Raw genomic sequence first — 25,131 nt, forward strand, 5'->3', positions numbered from 1 at the left:
CGGTACGCAAAGGCAGGGGTGCAAAAACACGGACACAAGAAGAACGAGAAAGAACTGCGTTTTTGTTGTCCTTCTCGTTCTTGTGTTTTGTACGCCGTACCATAAACACCATACATTCTCCTTTGTATTTAAATAAAGTTTATTTTCTCTCTCTCGCTCTTCTTGTGGTGCTCCGCTGCATCTTGGCGCGTTGACGCGGTTGACGCCGCTTGTACGCCAAAAACCTTTATATAATCCAAGCCGTGTCGAAGCCAATGCAAAACTTGTGGCTGCGCGCGTCGTCGACGAAAGTTGTTAGTGGTGCGGTGCCCGAGTGATATTGCAACAGTGCTTAAAGCGTCCAGCATCTGTTGTCATGCGGTATTTAGGCAAAAAATATTGAGACCTTTTTGTGCTTTTTCTGTTACCGAGGCATAATGTCCAACTTCGACTGCATTGTGGTCACTTGCTCATCCCTGAAGTGGGCGACTGCGATTGAATCAGGTGAGGCTACGCGTCCGTCGTGTTGTGTTTGTTGCCACTTGCATTGATATGCAGACGCGGAGCTTCATTTGCATCCATTCCAGAACTCCGGATACTTCAAGCACGGAACATCATTTCTAAATCAGTCAAGATACTCACGGTCGAGGACCCTGCAAGTAACATCGGCAGCGGAGCTGCTACGTTGAATGCACTCCTCGTAGTTACAGAGTATTTGAGTGCACATAATGGATATACAGTAAGTCACTTACTAAACATAGGCACTGTTGTACAGAGTTTATGCATTATTGTGGTGCGGTGTTCCTCGAATAAGTTATGAGCTACTATATTCTAGCTTCCAGTTAAATACCGTACACAGGCAATCGCACGCTGAAATATTCTCTTGATAAAAATGAATCCTAGCCTTAGCACTGCCCTGTTGAGTGTCACACCAACTGGTAGCGATTTTCTGTATCCGGTTGCTTCGGTGCAGGAGCTTTCACGTTTCTGTTGTAATTTTTGGAGAACTTGCCGTGTTAGAATGACAATTAACTAACGGGAAATTTTCAATTCTTCTGTCAACAAGTAAGGTGTGGTAGTAGCGCAATAAGTGTGAACGCCTTGCCACTGCCTGCAACTACGTGCACAAAAGGGAGCGTGGCGAGTACATTCCAGCTGGTGGACTTTGCCACACCGTATTCTTAACATGGGTTCAACAGTTATTTCTAACTACTGTGTCTTAGCCCAGTAGCAAGATTTTGCTGTTAATCTTGTTCATGTTGCTATTTGCTTACAGGTAGTGTACCCTGATGTACTTGAAGAAAGCCGGATTTTGATACTGCATCACGTAAGATATCTTTATGTAATGTTAAATTTGCAACATGACATGATTATCATAATTTTTCAGGGGCCGTTATAATGTTACAACTCTTTTCGCTCAATTCTATTTCTTCCTTATCATTTATGACCGGCTAATCATAGTATTTATAAATCAAGCAGAGCATCACTTGGACCACAGATAAAATGCAAAAAGGAAAAGAATCGGAACAGAATCTTTGCAATACAAAGTTTCACTGTATGGTTTGACTTGTATATGTATATATTATATGGTAAAATTCATGTAGAAATAACTTGAAAACATTCTCAGGCTAATATAATATGGCAATAACCTGAAGTATACACATGCATTTCATCTCACTTTTGCCCACTGAAGGAAATATAAAAGGGCTTGAGCTCAACAACCCTGGAACTATTCATCCCCTTTAATGTTACTTTTCTCTTATTATCCATTGTTGTAGAAACTGAGTGAAGAACTGGAACAGCATCATCCTTACCCTGGCCATCGATTGAATCCAGTTGGAGTGGGCCCTTTTGTTTCATTTTGGCTTTATACTAGCATCCATTCTAGACGCTTGCTTTTGCTAAAAAGGGAGAGGGTGAGAGAGCTGGGTTTGGTGTATAACCGTTCTGAGCTTCCATTTTTTAATGCAAAGCATTCTTTGCCTAATGCCAGCCACATTGTGGTATGTTCCTGTCTGATAGTGGAATTTGAACCGGTGTCCCCAAGCGCTATAGCCCGATGCTCTACCCATTACACCGCAGACGGATGTATACTTGTCTCGTGCCAACTAGCGCTTTGAGCACATTGGTGCATGCGTCATGTTGCATAGCCATAGTTTGCTCAGAAAACATAGAGCATGTGCACACATGCCAGTTTCCTATGGGCCGTAGATGCTGGAATGGCATTTGTGAATTATTGTCAACCTTACCACAGTCCATCATGTATGTCATGTAGCATAAAAAGAAGTCTCCTATAAGAGCAAAAGTGCACCAGTTTTCCCCATCCTTCCCTGATGGCAACTAACACTTTGAGATGCTATGTGACATTGTACCGCCTTTAGGATTGCCCCATGTCATAATGGAAGAGGTTGTAATGTTCCTTCGCTAGAATGCAGCAAATCATTGTCATGCCATCATCGTTGCTATCGTCACCATCAAGCTATCATTGTCGTGCCATTGCCTAACTGTTGTCATTGCACACACACACAATCGCTCACCTTACAAAGACAAATTTCATGATCTGATAACATTTTGTGGAAACCCAAGTGATGCTAGATAGCCAGCTATCTGCACAATACTTTGCATATCATTGATTCCTACAGCTCATGAAATCTGCATAGTTTCTTCAAAAGCTTATATACACCATTAACAAAACTATCAAATATCTGTTCATGTGTGTTTATAACCCTGCAGGGCAGAGAGTATGCTCTGGAACCATGTGGAAAGGCTTTTATGAGTCTACCAGGAATTCATGCTGCTTCCATTGACCAAATTAATGGTCATTCTACCAACCTGGAGAATCTATTGAGCATTACTTCTCAGGTACACAGTTACCTTGTGCTTGCTGTTGAGTATAGTCAGATCACACTTTGTGAAAACGATGTTGCAACAGTAATATGTGCAAAAGATTTCTTAAACCCTGAATAAATGCATTGAGGTACATTATGGTAGTAGGGATGGTGATTCACAGTTTATTACAATTAAATTACATTACAGCATTAACCACTTCAGGTGCTATGCGCACAATTTTGAATGCTAAAGTAGTGCATCAAAAGTAAAAGTACTGATGAAAATAATGATATTTAAAGTGTGTTGCATATATCTTAAAACACTTATGATCGGAATGGTTCTGCAAGCTTGAATAATAAACGTACAGTGTTTCAATAAAACGAGTTCGAAGATAGACAGCTGGTTGTTTGCTCTCGGTATTGGTATGTTGTCATGTAGTGGGTTGACTTCCTTAATTGTTTTTCGCAGTGTTTTACATCAGGCACATTTTTCAAGTGGCTAGATAGGTGCTTTTCATGTACCCTAGATGTGAAATAGTTGATGTTGTCATGAGGGGGTCTCACGTTCATGTAGAGAGTTCTTGCATAGAGTCCACATTCGCTAAACTTGACAAAACTCACTAAACAATTAAACATTTTTAATTCTTTCAGCAGCTATTCACTATTCATAATTCTGAAAATGCAAGAAATGAGGTGAAACATAATTTTCAGTGGGTGCATTTAATTGGCACCTGAAAGGTTTAATGTGTGTCATATAATGCAAGGCAGCCTTCTGAGCTGTTCAGTGCAACAGCAACTGACATATGCTTCAAATGACCAAATGCCACTATCTCAGCTCCTATCATGCCTTTCTACATAATTGCTCTTCACTGGCCCTCTTAATGAAACACCCAGCTTCTGCTTGGGGTAGTCTTTAGTGTCCCATTTGAAATGGTAACAGTATGTCTTAATGCTTTTCGCTTGCAGTACAACAGTGTAAGCACACAGAATAAAGACACAAGAGTGCGTTCAGCCTTTTTCTGTCTGCTTGCCTTCCTGTTGTGCTGTGAGCAAAATGAATGTCAACCAGCTTGCCCAACTTTCCACCTTGCTATATTTCATTGCCCAGTACAGTTCTTCATAAACTAAAAACATATAAGGGGATATCACCGTCTTGCAAGATCATTTCCACAATGTACATTTCATTATTTTATCACAGAACCCCACCAAGAGTTTTTTTTCTAGTGAGTAAAGGTGCACTTTGGTGAAAAAATGTTAAGATGTCCTTTAATTTTACTTGGTAACTCGTACCCGTTCTGTGTATCCAACCAAGATTGAATTAATCGAGGTTTACTGTATTATTATTATTATTATTATTATTATTATTATTATTATTAGTCACCTGTCACAAAACTTGTTTAGTCATCAAGACTCGATCTGAAAGACATGACGGGACAAGACAATGTGGTTCTCCCTGTGTTCGGTTTCTTGCAGTATGTATTAATAAGAGATAAATAAGCTTGCCCTTTCACATGATCTATAGAAGGATTAACTACAGCTTGCTATGGGACTCAATAGATTCTTTTCATAATTGCGAAGCTAGCTTAGCATTAGTTTGTGCAACTAATCGTAGTGTAGCCATTTTTTCAAACAGCGTGTACAAGTACAGTTTGCTTGTATAATGATATCAAAAATGTAGATTTGGCTTTCATGATAAAACTATGTGCAAGAGACAGGCTCAAGCATCTACAGCTAGTACTTCATCTTCATTTGGACAATGACCGGTACTGCCATTAGTAGGGCAAATGTACAGTGCAGAAAAGTGCGCTTACAAATTATGTAAAGTTCCTATTATACATTACAGTGACAGTTTTTTTTTCTTCCTAATGCATGACGAGCTCATTGTACTTTTCTGACTCAGATGCAAGAAAATGGTCCTCCAGGAGTTTGGGTCTGCAGCACTGACATGATTTTGACCTGCAGGAATATTGGTATGACATTCTTTACGTAGCAGCATTTTTCTTATTCCTTTTGGATGTTATCTTGAAGTTTTGCTTGCTATGTATGCCATTCTCTCAGCTCTAAATGTCATCAGTATGCTGCCATAGTTATTGAATGACTGAACCACCTTTTGAATACCGTTAAATGCATTTTGCTAGACTGAGGTGGTGTTTTGACTGTATCTATTATTGTTGATTTATGGAGCAAGCATTTTATTCAGAAAAGTTTTTTAGAAAGGCTTGCTTGTCCGATCCTCTAGTGAGTAATGAGGAAGGGAAAGGCCAGCAAAAGTTATCAGCTCATCTCTATGTCGGCTATTCATGCAAGGTGCTGAATTTTGTAGCTGAAATGTTCCATGGTAATGCAGTTTGAGTTAAATGAATTGCCCTCACACGACTCTCTTGCCTGTTTTGTGATGATGAGCTGTCAAGGTTGATTGATTGATTGATTTTAATGGCTCAAAAAAGGGGCTATGAGAGACCTCCCACAGCCAATGAGCTGCTGCACCGAATTGTTATAAAGTATGTTCGTTTCAGCGCTTTTGCATGTATTCAGTGTGCCTTGCTGCAAGTTGAGTTTCGCTAAAACAGTTTTATTGGTAAGTGTTTTTATATCTGAGGAAAATATAACTATTGAGGTCCACTTTGCTGCTTCATATGTTCCAAGATTTGAGTAATATTTCTTGTTTGTAGTATTGATGCAGGGGTTCAAGTCTCCTTTCTTTTTTTTCCACTGTCCCTTTTCACACCAGACATAAGAATGCCCTGTGTGAAAGTGTCTGCTTGCTTCAAACTGATGTGCTTAAACAGTATTTCATAGAACACAGTTTTATTAGAGAGTTCTTGCTTTGCAGCCATCAACTGGCCATGGGTCAAAGACTGTCTGCTTATTTGCTCTGCTTGTGATCCCCTGTATGCTGCAGGTCATGGTGCTGTCAAGGTGAACAGTGAAGTATGTTTTTTAAAATTTTTTGTACATATGACTGTGTCAGTGTGTACACTTGCCATAAAAGCAGCTCTTGTTATTTAAAGTCTTAAAATGAGAAGTGCTTAGCAGGCTACAACAGCACTGATGCATGGTTGCCACATGTTGAGGACATTGTTGAGGATTTTACCCTCTTGTCTTTGTGAAGGCAGTGCCAACACAAACTATGTATTTGTAAACTGCAAAATGCATTTAATGGGGCAATATACACAATAGTAGCAGACGTTTTTGGTCAGTAAAGGAATGCATTTGACAGTTCAGGCACCTGTATCAACATAAGGCTATGTAGTCTGTAGTGTCACGTCTTCTCATTTTGTGCAAATTTCTGAACTCATTGCAGAAGTTGCACAAATGTGGGAAGCTAAATAGGCTTCCAATATCTGGGCAGCTCTTCAGAGTATATATAAATGAACTTCTTTATGGACACGCCATATTTTGCTGCAAAACATTGCCTATGTCGTGGGGCATCTGCGACGGCAGGCGTTTTGTGTTTTGTGACACCATGGACCCAAGCACATGGGGGTTGGACTCTCCTGCATGTTGCCATATGCAACTTAGCCGTGTCCAAGGAAATTGGGATCCTGGGGTTGAACCAATGCTGAGTGCTCGGACCTTTAACTTTAAGGCCCCTCGTTGGAGGCAACCCACCCTTTTTGCCTCTGCTTCACGTAGACGGCACCCCCGGACTGACCCATCGGGGGGAAATTGGTAGTCTCCTTTCCCTGTCCTCCTCTTCAATGTTTGTCTTCCTCTCTCACTTTCAATCTTTGCTGTTTTCTCTTCTATTTACTTCCAACATTCCTGATGGCAAGGGTTAACCTGGTGGGCTATGATTTACCTTGGTTATAACATATGTGGTTATAGTAACAATGTGCAGTTGGTATGGCAGGGTTTGCTTCACCACAATCTCTCCATGTCCCCTCATTGGGCTCGGTGGTAGGTGACTGGCATTGATACTGTTACGTTTTGCCTACGACGCGCGGTTTAGCCGGCGCGACTGCAACAAAGCGGCAGACATTTTGGCCCGTTCGGCGTCGCCGCTACGCTCCCCGCCAAGCGCGTCCAGGCATGTTCCGATGCCACGTGTCTTCATGTGCGTGTGTGAGTGTATGTGCCATTGTGCCCGACCGGAGGCGCTACGAGAATAGAAGTCACCTTCTCCTCCCAGCCATTGTGCCCGACCAGAGGCGCTACGAGAGTAGAAGACACCTTCTCCTCCCAGCCATTGTGCCCGACCAGAGGCGCTACGAGAGTAGAAGTCACCTTCTCCTCCCAGCCATTGTGCCCGACCAGAGGCGCTACGAGAGTATGCGTCACCTTATCTCATTGTACAATCACGTGCTCGTCTATTGAGGGGTTCCTTCTTGCCCTCAACTGCGAGAGTATAAAAGCAGCTGCCCCCGGACGCCAAAAGGGAGGGCTCCGATTTCTTCTGTTGAGTAAAGTGCTCTCCCGTCTCTCTACTTCGGTCAACCTGACCGCCAACTCTTTGCGATGTTAAAATAAACAAGTTGTTTTGTTGTTACCAGTCGACTCATGCTTTGCCGGGACCTTCGGATGCTTCCAGTTGTACCCCAGGCCGCCAGGCCAACGCTACCCTTGGGGCTTGCGACCCAGGTACAACAACTGGCGTCAGCGCTGAGTTCCTAACAGGTCGTACCATCGGTGCGACCACAACAACCGTTGCCATCGGTGGGATTCAAACAACTGTCTGCCAGCGGTGAGATCGCGACAACGGAGGCCAGCAGCGAAGAGATGCATGCTGAGCAGCTCAACAACGATCCGGGAGCAGTGCAACGAGCCCTGTGTGATGACTGGTTGCCTGCAGCGGAACGACTGCGCTGGACTCTTGGCTGCGAGGTTTGGTGAGTGCGGGACTTTCTTCTTCTGAGCTTTGCCAGGCTTTTGTTAGTGTCAGAAACAGAGCTGGTAATTGTGGTTGTCGTTGCTGCCGGGTTAGATTGCGGCAAGACAATATTAGGCAGTAGAGAAAGCAGCATTCAGAGCAGCCATGGATTTGAAGTCGTTGCGCAAACCGAAATTGCTGGAGCTTGCAAGAGAGTTGGGTCTGGATGTCTCGGACAAACTCAGAAAACCAGAACTGCTAAAGGCTATTCTTGAGTTAGAGGCTGAGGATGACGAGCTGTTGGAATGCCTTGAGACCATTGAAGAGAGGGAGACTGCAAAAAGACAGGAGCGCGAACTTAAAGAACAGAAAGAAAAAGAAGAGCGTGAACGTAAAGAACAGAAAGAGCGAGAGCAACAAGAGCGCGACCGTCAACACGCTTTGGAAATGAAGCGTCTCGAGGTAGAGATGGAACGCGCTCGTAATGGAAGTCAGGCACACGGTGCAGGAGAACGAGTATTGTTCAAAATGACTGACCTGATGCGGCCGTTTAAGCTTGGAGAGGACATTGGTTTGTTCCTGGTTAACTTTGAGCGAACGTGCGAGAAGCAGGGGTTCTCTCGGGAAACGTGGCCACAGCGCTTGCTCACTTTGTTACCCGGCGAGGCGGCCGACGTAGTCGCTCGCTTGGATAGAGAGGAGGCAGAGGATTTCGACAAAGTGAAATCGAGTCTGCTAAAAAAGTACCGGCTGTCAGCGGAGGCGTTCCGTCGGAAGTTTCGGGAAAATGAGAAAAGCAAAAGTGAGTCATATACAGAGTTTGCGTACAGGCTTATGTCAAACATGCAGGAGTGGCTCAAAGAAGAGAAAGCGTTTGGTGACCACGATAAAGTTCTGCAGTGTTTCGGGCTAGAACAGTTTTATAGTCAGTTACCGGAGAACGTGCGGTACTGGGTCTTGGATAGGCCAGACGTTTGTACGGTGGCTAAAGCCGCTGAGCTAGCCGAGGAGTTTGTGACGCGTCGGGCTCGCGGAGCTAAGGACGGTCAAAAGGGTGAATTTGGCTCGAAGTTTGAGAGGCCGAAGTTCACACCCATGAGAGCAAAGGGGAACACGCGTAGTGAGGATGCGAGTGAAAGCAGTCCGACCAAACGTAAAGAGACGGCGGCAGCCGAAGCCGAACGCAGAAAGCGGTTCGAGATGAGGCAAGCGCGCGTGTGTTATACGTGCCAGAAGCCGGGTCACTTTTCGGCGCAGTGTCCGGAAACAACACCAAAAGTTGTGTTTTTTTCATTATGCAGCACTGACGAGAACATGAAGCTTCTCGAGCCTTACATGCGAAACCTCCTCGTGAACGGGAAAGAGTGCCGAGTGCTTCGCGATTCCGCAGCTACAATGGATGTAGTTCACCCGTCTTACGTAGAACCCCATATGTTCACGGGCGAGTGCGCATGGATCAAGCAAGCCGTGGAAGCTCATAGCGTGTGTCTGCCGGTAGCAAAAGTGCTTATTGAAGGACCTTTCGTAGCGCTTGAGACGGAGGCCGCAGTGTCTTCTATGCTGCCCCCCCAGTACCCGTACCTATTTTCAAACAGGTCCGATCACCTCCTGCGCGAGAAGGGGCTTTTGTTTGGTGAGGCTAGCGTTCAGGCCTTAACCAGGTCGAAGGTTCGGGAGCTCGCTGCAAAGGCGGTAGTTGCGGGGCCGACGTTATCAAACAATGAGAAAGGGTCAGAGGCGCAGCAAGCTGATATTCAGAGCACGCCCGAACTGAATAAACTTGAGTCTGTAACGTTGAAGGCGCCAGATACTGGAGAGGAAATGCCCGACACGGGAAAGTTAGAAGAGCTATCTACTGATTTGCTCATCGCGCCTACGTCAGACGGACTTGATAGGTTGCTAAAAGTCAGCCGGTCGGCTTTGATAGCCGAGCAAAAGAAGGATGGTAGCCTAGAAAACATACGCTGCAATGTCAAGGAAGGTATCGCCAGGAAAAATGCGCGTTTTGTGGAAAGAGGTGGAGTCCTGTACCGGAAGTATCTAGACCGCAGAGGAGTGGAGTTCGATCAGCTGATCGTGCCTCAATGCTATCGTCAGGATCTGTTGCGCTTGTCGCACGGGGGTTCGTGGTCCGGACACCTTGGAGTTAAGAAAACTAAGGACCGTCTCTTGCAAGAGTACTATTGGCCAGGGTGTTTTCGGGACGCAGACCACTTCGTGAGGTCATGTGACACCTGTCAGCGGGTGGGCAAACCAGGGGACTAATCGAGGGCGCCGTTGAAATTGGTACCTATCATTACGGAGCCTTTTAGACGGCTCGTTATTGATACAGTGGTACCTCTGCCGGTAACAGCCACGGGGTACAGACACATTTTGACTGTGATCTGCCCAGCGACAAAGTTCCCTGAAGCAGTGCCGCTTAAAGAACTCAGCTCACTTGAGATAGTCAATGCACTACTGTCCATATTTGCGCGAGTTGGTTTCCCTGCGGAAATCCAATCAGATCAGGGTACGGTGTTTACTAGCGCTTTGACGACAACTTTTCTCGAAAGGTGTGGGGTAAAGCTGCTACACAGCTCAGTGTACCACCCACAGTCGAATTCCGTTGAGAAGCTCCACTCCGTCATGAAGCGCGTGTTGAGAGCATTGTGTTTTGAACATCGAACTGACTGGGAGCTGTGTCTGCCTGGGGTGATGTTTGCATTAAGGACCGCGCCGCATGCAGCTACGTGGTTTTCGCCAGCTGAGCTGGTGTACGATCGCTCGCTTCGGTCTCCGCTTCGCATGCTTCGAGAATCATGGGAAGGCAGGGGCGACGACCCAGTCGTGGTGGAGTACGTGCTTAAGCTCCTCGAACGCTTAAGAAGGGCACAGGAGTTGTCAGGTGAAGCAATGGCAAAGGCCCAGCAGAGGGCCAAGGTTTATTATGATCGGACAGCCAGGGCCCGTCGTTTTGAGGTGGGCGATGAGGTCATGATATTGCGCACATCGCTAAACAACAAACTAGACGTGCAGTGGGAGGGCCCAGCACGAATTGTTCAGAAACTGTTGGACGTTAACTACGTGGTGAGTCTGCCAGGAAAGCGGAAAGCACAGCAAGTTTACCACTGTAATCTGCTCAGACCTTATAGACAAAGGGAAGCAGTGGTGTGCATGATGGTAAATGTTCCTGAAGAGCTTCCGGTCGAGCTTCCGGGACTAGGCTCAGTGACGAACAGGGAAGACACCGGTCAAGTCATTAGTGACTTAGTCAGTGGAGCATCGCTGTCGCGTGAACAGAAAACCGAACTACACCAGCTATTACAAGAGTTTCAAAGTCTGTTCTCTGAGAGGCCTGGTAGGACTTCTGTACTTACTCATGACATAGAACTTACCTCCCCAGAGCCAGTACGATCCAAGGCGTATCGGGTGTCACCACGCCAGAGCGATATTATGGAGGCTGAGGTAAAGAAAATGCTACAGCTCGGTGTTATTGAGGCAGGTGAGAGTGATTATACCTCCCCTTTGATTTTAGTTGAGGTACCGGGCAAGGAACCTCGTCCTTGCGTCGACTACCGCAGGCTTAATTCCATCACTAAGGATCAAATTTATCCGATCCCTAACATCGAGGAGCGCCTTGAGAAAGTTAGTAGCGCTCAGTTTATTTCCACCCTAGATCTTGTCAGGGGTTATTGGCAGGTTCCACTTACAGAAGAGGCTAGTAGGTATGCGGCGTTCATTTCACCAATGGGAACATTCCGTCCTAAAGTATTGAGTTTTGGTTTGAAGAACGCGCCATACTGTTTTTCAAGCCTCATGGATAAAGTGTTGCGGGGACAGCAAGAATTCGCTTTACCGTATCTAGACGACGTAGCGATATTCTCCGCATCCTGGTCTGAGCATATGGCACACTTGCGGGCAGTGCTAACCCGCCTGCGCGAAGCGGGCTTGACAGTCAAGGCTCCCAAGTGCCAGTTAGCACAGGCCGAGGTTGTCTACCTCGGTCACGTGATTGGTCAGGGTCGTCGCCGCCCCTCTGAAATAAAGGTGGCCGCTGTGCGAGACTTCCCGCAACCGCGCACGAAGACCGATATTCGGTCGTTCTTAGGTGTCGCCGGCTACTATCAGAGGTACATCCCCAGGTACTCTGTTATCGCGGCTCCCCTGACGGATGCTCTAAGACAGACAGAGCCTCAAACAGTCGTCTGGGACGAGACAAAGGAAAGAGCTTTTAGCGCCCTAAAGAGTGCCCTAACAAGCCAGCCTGTGCTACGATCGCCAGACTATACAAAAGGGTTCGTTGTTCAGTGCGATGCTAGTGAGCGAGGCATGGGCGTTGTACTGTGCCAACGGGAAAATGGAGAAGTAGAACACCCCGTCCTGTATGCTAGTCGTAAGCTGACCAGTCGTGAGCAGGCGTATAGCGCCACCGAGAAAGAGTGTGCGTGTCTCGTGTGGGCCGTTCAGAAATTGTCATGCTATCTAGCCGGCTCGAGGTTTATCATTGAGACGGATCACTGCCCTCTCCAATGGCTGCGGACCATCTCTCCCAAAAATGGCCGCCTCCTGCGCTGGAGCCTGGCTTTGCAACAATATTCCTTTGAGGTGCGTTACAAAAAGGGGAGTCTCAACGGTAACGCCGATGGCTTAAGTCGAAGCCCCTAACGTAGGAATCAGCCTCAAAATTGTTTGTTACTGATGTTTTTCTTCCTGAGGCAGGATTTTTGTAACATATTGCTTTTGTTTAGTGTTTCAAAGTGATGACATGCTTTCTAGTGCAATTTTCCAATTTGTGGACGCGTTCTGAGTGATGCTAGACTACTGTAAGGAACTAGGCAGTGGTATAAAAGGGGAAAGAGCCTGGCAGGGCTTAGTGAGGATTGTGCCGTGCTTGCTGACTGAGCGGTTGAGTTTCAGCGTAGTTCTAACGCTTGCCGGGAATGAGAACAAAAATGTGAACTCTCCCGAAGTCACTTTGCAGTGTCCCGTGCGAACCTGAACGAGAGAACGAGGCCTTCTCTGTGCGCTGCGCTCAAGAAACGTCGAGGGACGCCCGACTTCGGTTATGAGCATCATCGAGCGACATCCCTCCGGACAGCGGATGCAGTCCCCTGTCCATCGGGATCTCCTTCCCCCGGCGGGGCGGTCTGTTACGTTTCGCCTACGACGCGCGGTTTAGCCGGCGCGACTGCAACAAAGCGGCAGACATTTTGGCCCGTTTGGCGTCGCCGCTACGCTCCCCGCCAAGCGCGTCCAGGCATGTTCCGATGCCACGTGTCTTCATGTGCGTGTGTGAGTGTATGTGCCATTGTGCCCGACCGGAGGCGCTACGAGAATAGAAGTCACCTTCTCCTCCCAGCCATTGTGCCCGACCAGAGGCGCTACGAGAGTAGAAGACACCTTCTCCTCCCAGCCATTGTGCCCGACCAGAGGCGCTACGAGAGTAGAAGTCACCTTCTCCTCCCAGCCATTGTGCCCGACCAGAGGCGCTACGAGAGTAGAAGTTACCTTCTCCTCCCAGTCTTTGTGCCCGACCGGCGGCGCTACGACAGTATGCGTCACCTTATCTCATTGTACAATCACGTGCTCGTCTATTGAGGGGTTCCTTCTTGCCCTCAACTGCGAGAGTATAAAAGCAGCTGCCCCCGGACGCCAAAAGGGAGGGCTCCGATTTCTTCTGTTGAGTAAAGTGCTCTCCCGTCTCTCTACTTCGGTCAACCTGACCGCCAACTCTTTGCGATGTTAAAATAAACAAGTTGTTTTGTTGTTACCAGTCGACTCATGCTTTGCCGGGACCTTCGGATGCTTCCAGTTGTACCCCAGGCCGCCAGGCCAACGCTACCCTTGGGGCTTGCGACCCAGGTACAACAACGGGCGTCAGCGCCGAGTTCCCAACAGGTCGTACCATCGGTGCGACCACAACAACCGTTGCCATCGGTGGGATTCAAACAATACCAAACAAACAACACACTCCATGGGACCCTCAAACCCCTTCTCACCTAATTGTCCCCCGAAAAATCAGTTGGCGACTGTATACTTATGTAATAACCGCAAGTTTTTTAAAATGGAATTTAGGGTGAAAATCGAGGGTGCGGCCATTACACAGAGAAAAAGAGGCAGTTTTTTTATCTCGTAAGTGTTTTCTGTGGTACTTCCTTTTATTCAACTACAGTACTCACTTGTACTGGCTCCGGCTATGCTAGGCTTGTCCCGTAGCGTGTCACCTGCTGGCTCGAATAAATAGTGATGCCCCACAGACCAGTGACGATAGCGTCTCGGAGGTAGCTGCTAAATCTCGGAGGCTGTGCTTTTGCTACCTGTGGGTGCCAAAAACTCAGCCCTGCTACCTTGCTTTGCCAACAATAAAAAAAAAAGCTTTGGAATACTCTAACTACACAACAGATAACACTGCCAACCTTCTCAAAAATCAAGGGGGCGGCTTATACACAGGCAATCTTTAGATATATTTTGAGGGGATTTTCTTTTACAAAGTTCTGGGTGTGGCTTTTATGGCCATTGCATGAGTATATACTGTACCACCCAAACACATAATACTTATCTTGGGCTCTAGCACACTCCCGGATGCAATAGAAACAGGCTACGCCAAACTGTGTGCAAGACCTTATATGCCAAACCCACAACAATGTTACAAGTGTCAGAGGTTTGGACATGCTTCTCAAAGCTGTCGAGGATGCCTAAGTTGTGCAAAGTGCGGCACAAAAGACCACTCTAATGAAAAATGTGATGCTGAGGCCCATTGTGCAAACTGCTATGGCGGCCACCCTGCATATTCCACATCATGCGCAGCCTGGAAGAAGGAAAAAGATTATCACCATCAAAGTAAAAAGTAAAAGAGAACACCAGTTTCCGAGAAGCGCGACAGTGTTTTTCACTTCCATTCCCAGAGAGAACATCTTTCGACGAAGTGGTGCAACAGGGGACAGCACCACAATGGCCCCCGGCGGCCGCCCCCCACTGTGGGAGCTGTCGAGGCTACCCTACTTTGTCTGAAATCTGCCACACCAGAGGCCTCTAATAGCATTAGCAGCAGCCATCACAGCTCGGAGACCAAGGAGGATCTACACACCTCCGGGCTGGTAGAGTCAAATGCTTTGTCCCTTGAGATGAAGCCTACACGATGCACACATTGCTCGCTAGAGGGAGTGCTTCACTAGAGGCTATGAACACTACTCCAAGCAAGGTGGTGCAGCCAGTGCCTGAGGAGCGGCAACATAATTTCGGCTGCTCTAAAACAGACAAAACCAGAAAACAGGGCCAGAAACAGCTATGTAACCTAAAACAACACTTCTTTTTTGTGCACACAGCACCAATTTAACTTCAATATGGATACACAAATTATACAGTGGAATGTCAGAAGTCTTCTCGGAAACCTTGATTATGTTCAAGAACTTCTCCATGAACTCACTCCAAAAGTGCTGTGTGTACAGGAAGTCAACTTAAAATCTAAATATACAAACTTTCTTCATCAGTATGCTATTTTTCGTAAATATCATGATGATGCTCTCACATCATCTGGCGGTGCAGCCATTATACTCGACAAATGTATAGCGTGTCAACATTTACAGCTACAAACGCCCCTTGAAGCAGTGACCGTTCAAGCCATACTTCTAAATAAACTTATTATCATGTACTCTTTGTACATACTTCATGAACATGAATTCCAATCATTAATAGATCAATTACCAGAACCCTATCTGGTTCTTGGAGATTTAAATGCAGACAGCAACATATGGGACGACTGTCGCTGCAACGTGCAAGGTCGTCTGATTGAATAGTTTCTTTTTTCGTCTGATGGTATGTCTTTTAAATGGGAAGGAACCTACATATTATAACCTTGCAAACAAAACGTATTCGTCTATAGATCTTAGCATTACATCTCCGACCCTTTTACCGCATCTTAAATGGAATGTTATTAAAAATTTTTATGGGAGCGACCACTTCCAGAATGTTCTGTGCACACCAAAGTGGAATGAATGTCTTGTACAGTTTCCTTGGTGAAAAGCTGATTCAATCAACTGGGAACACTTCCAAAATCTTACTTTTATATCATGGACTGACATGTATGCTGTAACAGAATGTCTACCAACCGGGAAAACCGGGAATTCTAAGGGATTTTGAGTAGTCTGGAAGAACTCGGGGAAAACACGGGGAATTTGTGCCTCTATCAGGGAAAATTAGATGTAACTTTATTGAAAGGGTCAAAAGTCTCGATAATGCTGGCTCGAGTAACAGACAGGAATCATAATGAATCGTCTTTGATGCCCTATTGTTGGCTGGAGGAGTTGCCAGTGTACAGTCAACGACCGACTTTCCAGATTCCCGATAATTTGGACAGCTTCGCGGCACCGCCGCGTACCCCATAGAGTCAGTGTATCAGAACCTCTGAAATTTTGGATGCAAGAACTCTTCGTCGGACGTTATGCCGTGACTGCATGTCTGAAACGGCAATAATCAAAGCCACCGCTGCTGGCATTTTGATTATCTCGCCGCCTTGAACCGGCACTCTCGCACGCAGATCCGCTGGCAGCAGTAGCCACCACTGCGGCAACGCTAGGCCTAACTGCTTCGACGTTTGCTATGAAGCTTCTTGCCGTTGGGTGCCGTGTTTTTTATTGAAAGAATTCGCTGCTGTCAACAATGGCGCGGACTCCGCCTTTGTGGTCCTCACGATTGGTTTAGAAGCTTGGAAAGCATGGTGCATTGCATAATGCCGGTTCCCGAAATTCAGCTTCGCCTCTGTACAGAAATCTTACTTAGTGAAACATACGAAAAAGTATTGCAGTGAAGCATAACAAGCGGGGGAAGGGGCTGTTGCCACGGGACACAGTATGAATTCCTTAATTATATATGCATGCACCCGGTATTTCCTGTCATAGTATGAGCACCGATATGCCTAATGCATGTACCGACAGCCCTTCAGAGCGTTTTCGAATGTGCCTGTGGTGGTTTGAGCCCTTAAGAGCAGTAAATGACATGCATTTGTTATTTCCGACTGGCCGATTTTTCGGACGTTTTCGCGACCCCTAGGGAGTTCGAAAATTCAGACGTGGACTGTGCAACTGATCAAGAAGATGCTTCAAATGGTTCATGGGGCGAACGAGTGGTGGAAGGAGGACAAGAACAGAAAGGACCTATGCATTGAGGAACTAACGGGAAAGGAAGCGTGCTGCTGCTGTTTTGATGGAGCTTGAGCTCAAAAAACAAAGTGTTGGCTGATACCGAGATGCAGGTGCCCCATATCCAAACCAAAATAAACTCTTTAAAGCAGTGAAACTCAACACTGAGGCGTCGTGCACGGGCTGAGAGTATGTCAGGACAGTTGAGGTTGACTTACGAGCTGTTGAGAGAGAATCTCAATTGTGACAAAGTTTGGGCCTCATACCACTGAGCTTGCTATCAGTTGATAGAAATAGCTCATATTCGAAAATATTTGCTTCTGTATGAATCTCCTTTTCATTCGTATTGGAGAATGTCCAACTCGATTTACAATTTCTTTCCGAAGACATTTTATTTTCTGTGCATTTTACTAACGCCTCCCTTCTATTCTCTTTTTGAAGAACATAAACACTACTGCTAAGTATTCAAATTGGACTAAGTCGTATTTTTTTTTCATATGCTTATAGAGAGTGACAGCATCAGGTGATATGGTTTCGGCCCGTCTTGACATAAAACATAGTTCTGCGTCACTCAGGGAATTTCGCAAAGGCACTCAGGGAAAACCTGGAAAACTCAGGGAATTTGGAAATGTCAACTTGGTAGACACCCTGTGTAAGCGTAGACGCTACAGTTGAGTGCTTTATGGCTTTTCTGATTGATGCCACCTCCAAATGTTTCCCTAAAACAAACGGATTGTCCAGCATACACTGTGTTCTGTGGTGGAACAATGAGTGCCATAACGCATGTTAGAAGCAGACCAAAGCATGGGGGTTGCTTTGCGAATTTCTGAAAGGGAAAACCTGGTTAATTTCAAGCGTGTCAAATTCCAGGGAAGGAGAACACATCGACAAGCTAGGAGAGTGAGTTGGCAAAAGTATATCTCGGGAATTAACTCTCATACAGATGAGATGAAGGTCTAGAATAGAGTGAATATAATGAAAAGTCAGCAACCTTACTTGCTCCCCTTGGTAAATACTCGGGGAGACAGCACGGAAAACAAGGCAAACTTTTTTGGCGCACATTTTGAACACGTATCCAGTTCATCGCACTGCTCTAAAACATTTGAAAGATACAAAACACGAATAGAATGACAGTCATTAGAACGAAAAAGTGCAAAAAGCAAGGTATGCAATTGACCATTTTGCATAGGAGAGCCTCAAGCATGACTAAACTGCTGCAACAAGTCTGCCCCAGGTTCTGATCGCGTAATATATGAAATGTTGAAACACTTACCCTCTTCAACATAAAAAGAAACTTTTTGTTTATAATGCTATATAATCTTCCGGCCACATTCCCTCTGCTTGAGAAGACGCTATTATAATTCCCCATTCTGAAACAGGGTAAGGATCCTTATTTGGCATATAGTTATAGGCCTATAGCATTGACAAATTGCCTATGCAAACTTTTTGAGAAGATGGTAAACAGTCGCCTACTCCACTATCAATAAATCAACAAAAACCATGCCAATGCAGTTTTAGGGGAGGCAGATCGATGACGGACCAGCTTGTTCACATGGAAATGTGCATCGAGAATGTCTTTATTCTAGAACAGCTTGTCTTATAAGTATTCCTTGATATGGAGAAGGCGTATGATACTACATGGTGCTTTGGGATTGTTTGGGATCTTTCTAAAATGGGTATTCGCGGCAACTTGCTGAGCATTACTGAGAGTTACCTGTCTGGCAGAACGGTTCGTTTTAGAGTTTGCAGTGTGCACTCTTGACCATTCACACAGGAGACAGATGTACCACAGGGTGGAGTGCTGAGCTGTATGCTTTTATTGTAAAAATTAACACCTTACATACCATCATACCTCGCACATTCTTTTACTCGGTCTATGTGGATGATGTACAGATAGGTTTCAGGTTGTGCAATCTTGGCATCTGCGAGAGAAGCTACAGCTTGACCTAAATAAACTCTCAAAGCAGGTGGATGAAAATGGTTTTAAATTAAACCCTCAAAAAAGTACATGTGTTCTCTTCTCAAACGATAGGTATGTTACCAGAACCAATTATTAACTTCAATGGAGAATGACTATTGGTCAGCGATGTACACAAATTTTTAGGTATTGTCTTAGAAAACTTTTTATTCGCCACTTGAAATATCTTAAAGTGAAGTGCCTGAAGGCTGTGAACCTACTTAAGCTGCTGTCTTGAACAACCTGGGGCATTGACAGGAGGTGTCTGCTTGGCCAGTATAACAGCGCTCACGCCTCGGCTGCGGAGCTGTGGTGTGCCTTTCTGCAACGGAGAGTGCTCTAAAAATCCTCGACCCACTCCACGACCTCAGTGTACGCCAGGCAACAGGTGCTTTTAGGACAAGCCCTGTGGAAAGCCTGTACGTCAAGGCCAATGAATGGTCCTCACACTTACGCAGAACATATCTAAGCTTGTCGTACTTGAAAAAGTGTAAATCGGATAACAAACATTCGTGTCACTCAAATGGGCTCAGCTTGCCTTCTGCCACACTTCACCATAACCACCCATCTGTTCGGGCTCCTCTGTCTGTACACTTGGAAGAACTGGCAGGAGAAATGCATTCCCTATCAAGAAACTGTCCTAATGATTCCCACTCTTCTTACACCACCTTGGGAATGGCAGACTATCCAGTGTGATATGTCTTTTGTCGCAATATCAAAACATGCACCTGAGGCACATATACATTCACACTTCCTTGAACTTCAGGCATAGTACTCTTGCGCAGAATTTTGTACAGATGCTTCCAAGTCTGCCAATGGAGTGGCTTATGCAGCTCTCAGACTCATTTTCAACCTCCAGTGCATTAAATCCGCACACAAGCATTTTCACAGCGGAGGCATGTCCAATCCTTTCTGCTGTTGAACATATAAGGCAAACTAGTATCATAAAGACTATGATATTCACAGACACATTGAGTGTTGTTAGCAGTATAATGAGTCTATGAAATTTGAGCTCTACAACCTTGTGTGCTCAGCCTATAAGTCCAAACAAATAATTGTTCTTTGTTGGGTGCATGTCCACAGAGGCCTAGAGGGTAACGTAGCTGCTGACAAAAATGCTACATCTGTAGCTTTTTATGATGCAGACATAAATATACCTATACTGACCACAGACCGTAAGCCATTTTTACGACATAAGCTACAGAAATATTGGCACGGGCAGTGGGACATTCAGGTGCCCAACAGACTCCATATAATCACATAAAAAATAGGGAACTGGATCTTTGAGAAAACAACAAGGCACCAGGAAGTACTGCTTTGTAGATTAAGAATTGGGCACACCTACCGTACTCTCTCCTATCTTCTAACTGGAACTAACCCTCCGACATGTAATAGGTATGGCGATAGACTTACAGTCCTTTATGTTATTCAGTGCCCATTAGTAGAACAAGAGAGAAAAAAGTACTTCCCTTCCTTCTACCATCATAATGTGCCTCTGCACCCAGCGTCCTTTTTAAGCAATGACCTTCTCTTTAATTTTATAATAGTATTAAAGTTCCTATCAGAAACGAGTGTGATATAAATCATTTGTCCAGACTATTTGCAGCACAGCCTTTCCTTGGAGTCTGTAGCTGCAGTGCAGCCACTTACAGAGCACATGCCTCGCAGCCCTTGTGCTGCAGAACTCTGCTGAGGCACTAGTGCTGCTATCATTAACACATTTTAGTAGTTGATCCTCCGTAACATACTTTTATAGCCATAGCACTCACTGTTCATGGACATTATAGTAATAGATATCTTACGCCATTTACAGCAAATGTCTTTAGACCGATATACAGCCATGTCACACCCACCATTTGCAACTCATCTTCTCATTGAAGAACAGCACATTGCCATTCATCACAAAGTGTCATGGTGCTTTCTGGCCATCTCTGGCCCTTGTGCAAAAAAAAAAAAAAAAAACAATACCAATCAATCAATCAATCAATCAATCAATCAATCAATAAACATTGCTTATCTACTGTGCAACACATCTCAATTTCAACTTATGTCCTTGTATTTTCAAGTTTAGCCAGTAGAGAATGTTAATGTGATCTACAATGCTTGTACATCTTCACCAAGAAAAGTATTATGTATCATGTTTTATGGTATGGTACCTTAATGCCCTTTGAAAGCTGCATTCTGTACTGTTGCACTATCCATTCTTCTTCTTTCAGGGCATCGTTTCAAGCATCTTGTATTGTGGAACATTAGAAGCCTTGCATAACTACACACGTTCTGATGGCACAGTTCTTGTTGTAAGTTTTTTCTGATATATCTCAGTTGAAATTTCCTTTTTCTATCCAAAGTTTCCTGTGATCAAGTTTGATTTCTACTATGCTATTTATTTTGAATCCTATTTGGATCTAATTTCTTGAGTAATAAAAGTGTTATTGGTGCATATGTTGAAAATGAAAAGTTGCTAGATAGCAAGGCGTATTTCGCAACATTTTTCAACCTTTCTGCAGCCTTGCACATTTGCATCTAATCTTAGGTGTTTGATTACAACTCAGTTCATTGTTTTTTAGTACATTTAAAAGGTTATTTTAGTTCTATCCTTTTGCTTTAATTAATGTATACATGTGACTCTAGATGGTCATCATCACTTATTGAAAAACATTTTATGCAAATGAGCACAGGAACCAGAGTATTCATGAAAAGTAACAGTGCCGCTTCACTGCTGCAGATTGGCATACAAGCTGATATTTCATCAGAACCCAAAACTGCTTGTAGGCTAATAATTCAGTGCTGTCCACTATGATGTCTGTCTTGGTTTGGAATTTCAAAGCCTGTAAATCAAATCAGATAATGTGCATAGACTTTTTTTATTATAGTGTTCCTAGATGAAAGGATCTTTTCTGTTTTTTTTAAGGGTGTGGAGGCTAAAAATATGATTGTTTCGTTTTCCCAGGTGTCTGGCATGGTATTTTTCTCTTCTGAGCTGGCTGAGAGTCTTCTAGCACTGCACTCCATATCTCCCTTGGACTGTTGCACATACATGGGTGTTGATAGTGGTGCTGAGCCAATGCAAGTTGGTGTCTCCTTTGCATTTGCATTTCCATTTGGGACCACACACACACACACACACACACACACACACACACGCACACGCACACACACGTGTGTGTGTATATGTGTGTGTTTCACATTTAAGTTGTTTATATTAAAGCTTGTGTGGTACTTAGAAATTGGGGTAGCTTGAGAGTTGTACTGCTCATGGTCACTCACACAACAGCCTGCTGTGTGTGTGTGCGTTGAGATGTGCAAGAATATTTTGGGAAATTGATAGTTTAAACAGCACTTTGTGTTACATTTGAAACTACCCTCCAAAAATATAATGCTAGATATTTCTTTAATTCCTTATTTCTCTTTCATTACACACTATCCTGAGCCACTATATACCCAGCTGCGCAGGAAAGCCAGCTTGTTATGTTTGTCGGTAAATTGCAGATGTGCGAAAACTAGTGTGTAAGAAAGTGAGAGCAAATGAAGTAGCATGAATGTGTCATCACGGGACAGCCCAAAGACCCAACCCATGGTCTCATTTCATGCTTGAGTGTCCTTACCCGTGCAAATGCAGCTGCCATAGCGTACGCAGCTGGTCTTTCAGGACAATGCACAGTAGTCTTTCAGAACATTTTAGCATAGTAGGCAATACATTATGGTATTGCTTGACCATACAAGTAGCCTTGTGCAACTGCATGTTGCTGTAATGGTTGCACATCAGGCTGTGCTAAAACGTCCTCTTTTAATCCCACAGCTATTCTTCACGTTCAATATTAATTTATTATTTATTTTTAATCAATGGCAGTTGTCGATTATCCTTCCGAGGTAGCTTGGGACTTCACACGCATAGAGTTTGCCCAGTATTGCACCACACCAGTGAAAAACAGCCATTTCGAATAGAGTGCTGATTGCCACAGGCAGTACGCTTTGTGCCAGAGAGCAAGCAAGAGGCACACTCCTTGCTAGTAATTCCATGTATCTCCCGCCATGCTGTCTAAGTGTGTGTGCAGTGTGCAGTCCACCGCAGTGACCTGGTGCTTATAGCATTGCGCTGCTCAACATGAGGTCATGGGTCCTATTACGAGCAATGGCTTTCACACTTTGATGAGGGGGAGGAGGAATACAAGAACACTTGTGTACCATGCCTTGGGTAGTGCACTAAGGGATCCCAGGTCCATGGTCAGAATTATTCTGGAGCCCACCATGCTATCTTTCATATTTATGTATTGCTCTGGGACATTAAACCCCATCAGTATGTGTGATGTGCAAAAGCTTCATTAGTTCAAATTTGCAGTGCAAAACTACATTGCTAGTGGAGACAACTAATGTATTCTATGAGCTGTTCAAACTTCTAAGGAAATGAAAAGTTGCAGCATAGATATTTTCTTCTGGTGCTATTCTTATTGTAAATGCTAAGAGTATAAAGTATTGTTTCTATAGAGTAGTTCACAATATGTGAGAGTAGTATTCAGTTTCAGTCATGTCTTGCTTTTCAGATGTCATTGTTTTTTGATCTGCTGGTTGCCATGGCAGAAGATGTCTCGCAAGACTCCTTTGTTAGTGGCCAGCATGGTCGCTGCTATGACAAAAAATTTAGTCTTGAGAAAAGAACTATGGCCCAGAGGGCTCGAAAGCTTGTTTGGAATGAACTGTCATCATACACCCTAAAAGCTTGTGAGTCACCACATTATTTTCTTAAATTTCCTGCTTGCTTTATATATCAGAAAATATTGCACACTGCATTGTATGGATTGTAGCTATCACGATGGCATGGCAGTTGGGATAGTGTGCACAATTTCATGAAACTTCTTTGTCTGCTACCTGGGGGTTGGGCATGAGTATGTGGCTATGTTACTCACTGAGTAGATGATGAGGAAGCGGTCACAAGGCAGAATAATTGGCTTACGTGCAAATCTGTACTGACCCAACGATGTGCCAATGACCAGCTCTGTTCTTTGCAGAATGATGCCATGAAACAACAAATGGTGCCAAAATATCCTTACTGCAACAGATGTTTGCCTTCTAAGCACATAATTATTTTATTGAATCATAGCTTTCTTTGCCTACCTTCCTGAAGTTTGGTGGTTCTGCTTGGTCTGTTTGTCACCAAGTAAACCGGGGTGATGCCAAAGATGGTGCAATCAAAGCAGGGCTGATCAAGTAGGCTGTGTAATTCCTGGTCATGCGGGTCACGTGGTGGTGGTCTTCAGGGCCGCCTGAGTGCTTGGGTGGGAGAGTGTGGGTGAGGCTGAGCATATAAAATTTTGCATTGTAGAAGTGTGGCTTCTGCATATGCATTATGGCACCAAGATTTATTCTTACTTTCTTAGTTAAGAAGCATCTTGATGAGCAGGCACACATTCACTGCGCTGCAAAACGTGGTACAGTACACAAATAGTTACATACATGTTATCACAAAGCCAAACAACACAAAAATTATCAGCAGTGTAGTGACGCAAACGCTGCAGAATCTTCTTGTAGACCTGTTGGATAATTTATGTATTTTTTATTTATTTCCATTACCCCGAAGGGCCCTCATGCGAGGGTATTACATGGGGGGGAGGGACACAAAAATGAAATATACACAAGAAATAAAACTACATGAAATAAACACACACACAGGGAACATAAAATAAATAGATATGAACAGGGGGTATATGCACTAATTCATTAAATCACAAGAGCTTTTTTACAAAATATGTTAATATGTACATATAACAATAAGTAATAACTAATCTGCTACCACTAACCGTTTTCTTTCAACAAGGTTTGGAAAGATGGCAAGTAGCTATGCGTGATGGTAGGTTATTTCATTCTATTATTGTGCGAGGAATAAATGACCTTGCGTAGAGCGATGAGCGGCACGTTATGTGTTTAACTTTGTTAACATGGTGACGGCACGGGAAGACTGCAGGGGGTGGTGAAAAGTCATCGAGAAGCGTGGAATGGTGATAAAGTTTATGAAATAAGGTTAGGCGAGCAAACTGGCGTCAACTTGATAGTGGTTCCAACTCGGCATGTTGTTTTAATGATGTGACGCTGGTGAAGCGTGAATAATCAGAAAAGATGAAGCGAGCAGCGCGGTTTTGCAGAGATTCAATGTTGTTGATAATGTATGCTTGATCGGGATCCCATATGGCAGAAGCATATTAAATTTTTGGGCGGATCAGCGTGATATAAGCAAGTTTTTTAAGTGTGAAGGTGCATGCTTGAGGTTACACTTAAGAAGACTGAATGCTCGGTTAGCTGATGCTAAGACGGTGTTAATATGGTAATGCCAAGTGAAATCAGACTGAAGATGAAGGCCAAGATACTTGTAAGTTGGTGCAAGTTATGCGCTAGCATTATTGAGAAAGTAGGCGGTAGGAAGTCGAGTGGATGGTTGGTAAATGACAT

The 25,131-nt window shown here is 44.6% G+C and overlaps 1 protein-coding gene across 3 annotated transcripts in view; it reads left to right on the forward strand.

Moving 5' to 3' along the window:
• Window positions 1-250: 250 nt before the first annotated feature.
• LOC142563751 (L-fucose kinase-like) overlaps window positions 251-25,131 on the forward strand; it is a 91,649-nt gene continuing 66,768 nt past the window's right edge. For 2 of the 3 annotated variants that reach the window (XM_075674375.1, XM_075674358.1), the window contains exons 1-9: window positions 251-483; window positions 567-718; window positions 1,256-1,306; window positions 2,713-2,841; window positions 4,708-4,777; window positions 5,641-5,738; window positions 20,907-20,987; window positions 21,641-21,760; window positions 23,232-23,409. In XM_075674375.1, the coding sequence (XP_075530490.1) occupies window positions 417-483; window positions 567-718; window positions 1,256-1,306; window positions 2,713-2,841; window positions 4,708-4,777; window positions 5,641-5,738; window positions 20,907-20,987; window positions 21,641-21,760; window positions 23,232-23,409 (946 nt within the window). In that variant the 5' untranslated portion in view covers window positions 251-416. The remainder of the gene's footprint in view (window positions 484-566; window positions 719-1,255; window positions 1,307-2,712; window positions 2,842-4,707; window positions 4,778-5,640; window positions 5,739-20,906; window positions 20,988-21,640; window positions 21,761-23,231; window positions 23,410-25,131) is intronic. The other variant, XM_075674366.1, reaches the window with a different exon arrangement.

This window comes from Dermacentor variabilis, chromosome 1, assembly GCF_050947875.1.
Source record: "Dermacentor variabilis isolate Ectoservices chromosome 1, ASM5094787v1, whole genome shotgun sequence".
Classification (NCBI taxonomy): domain Eukaryota; kingdom Metazoa; phylum Arthropoda; class Arachnida; order Ixodida; family Ixodidae; genus Dermacentor; species Dermacentor variabilis.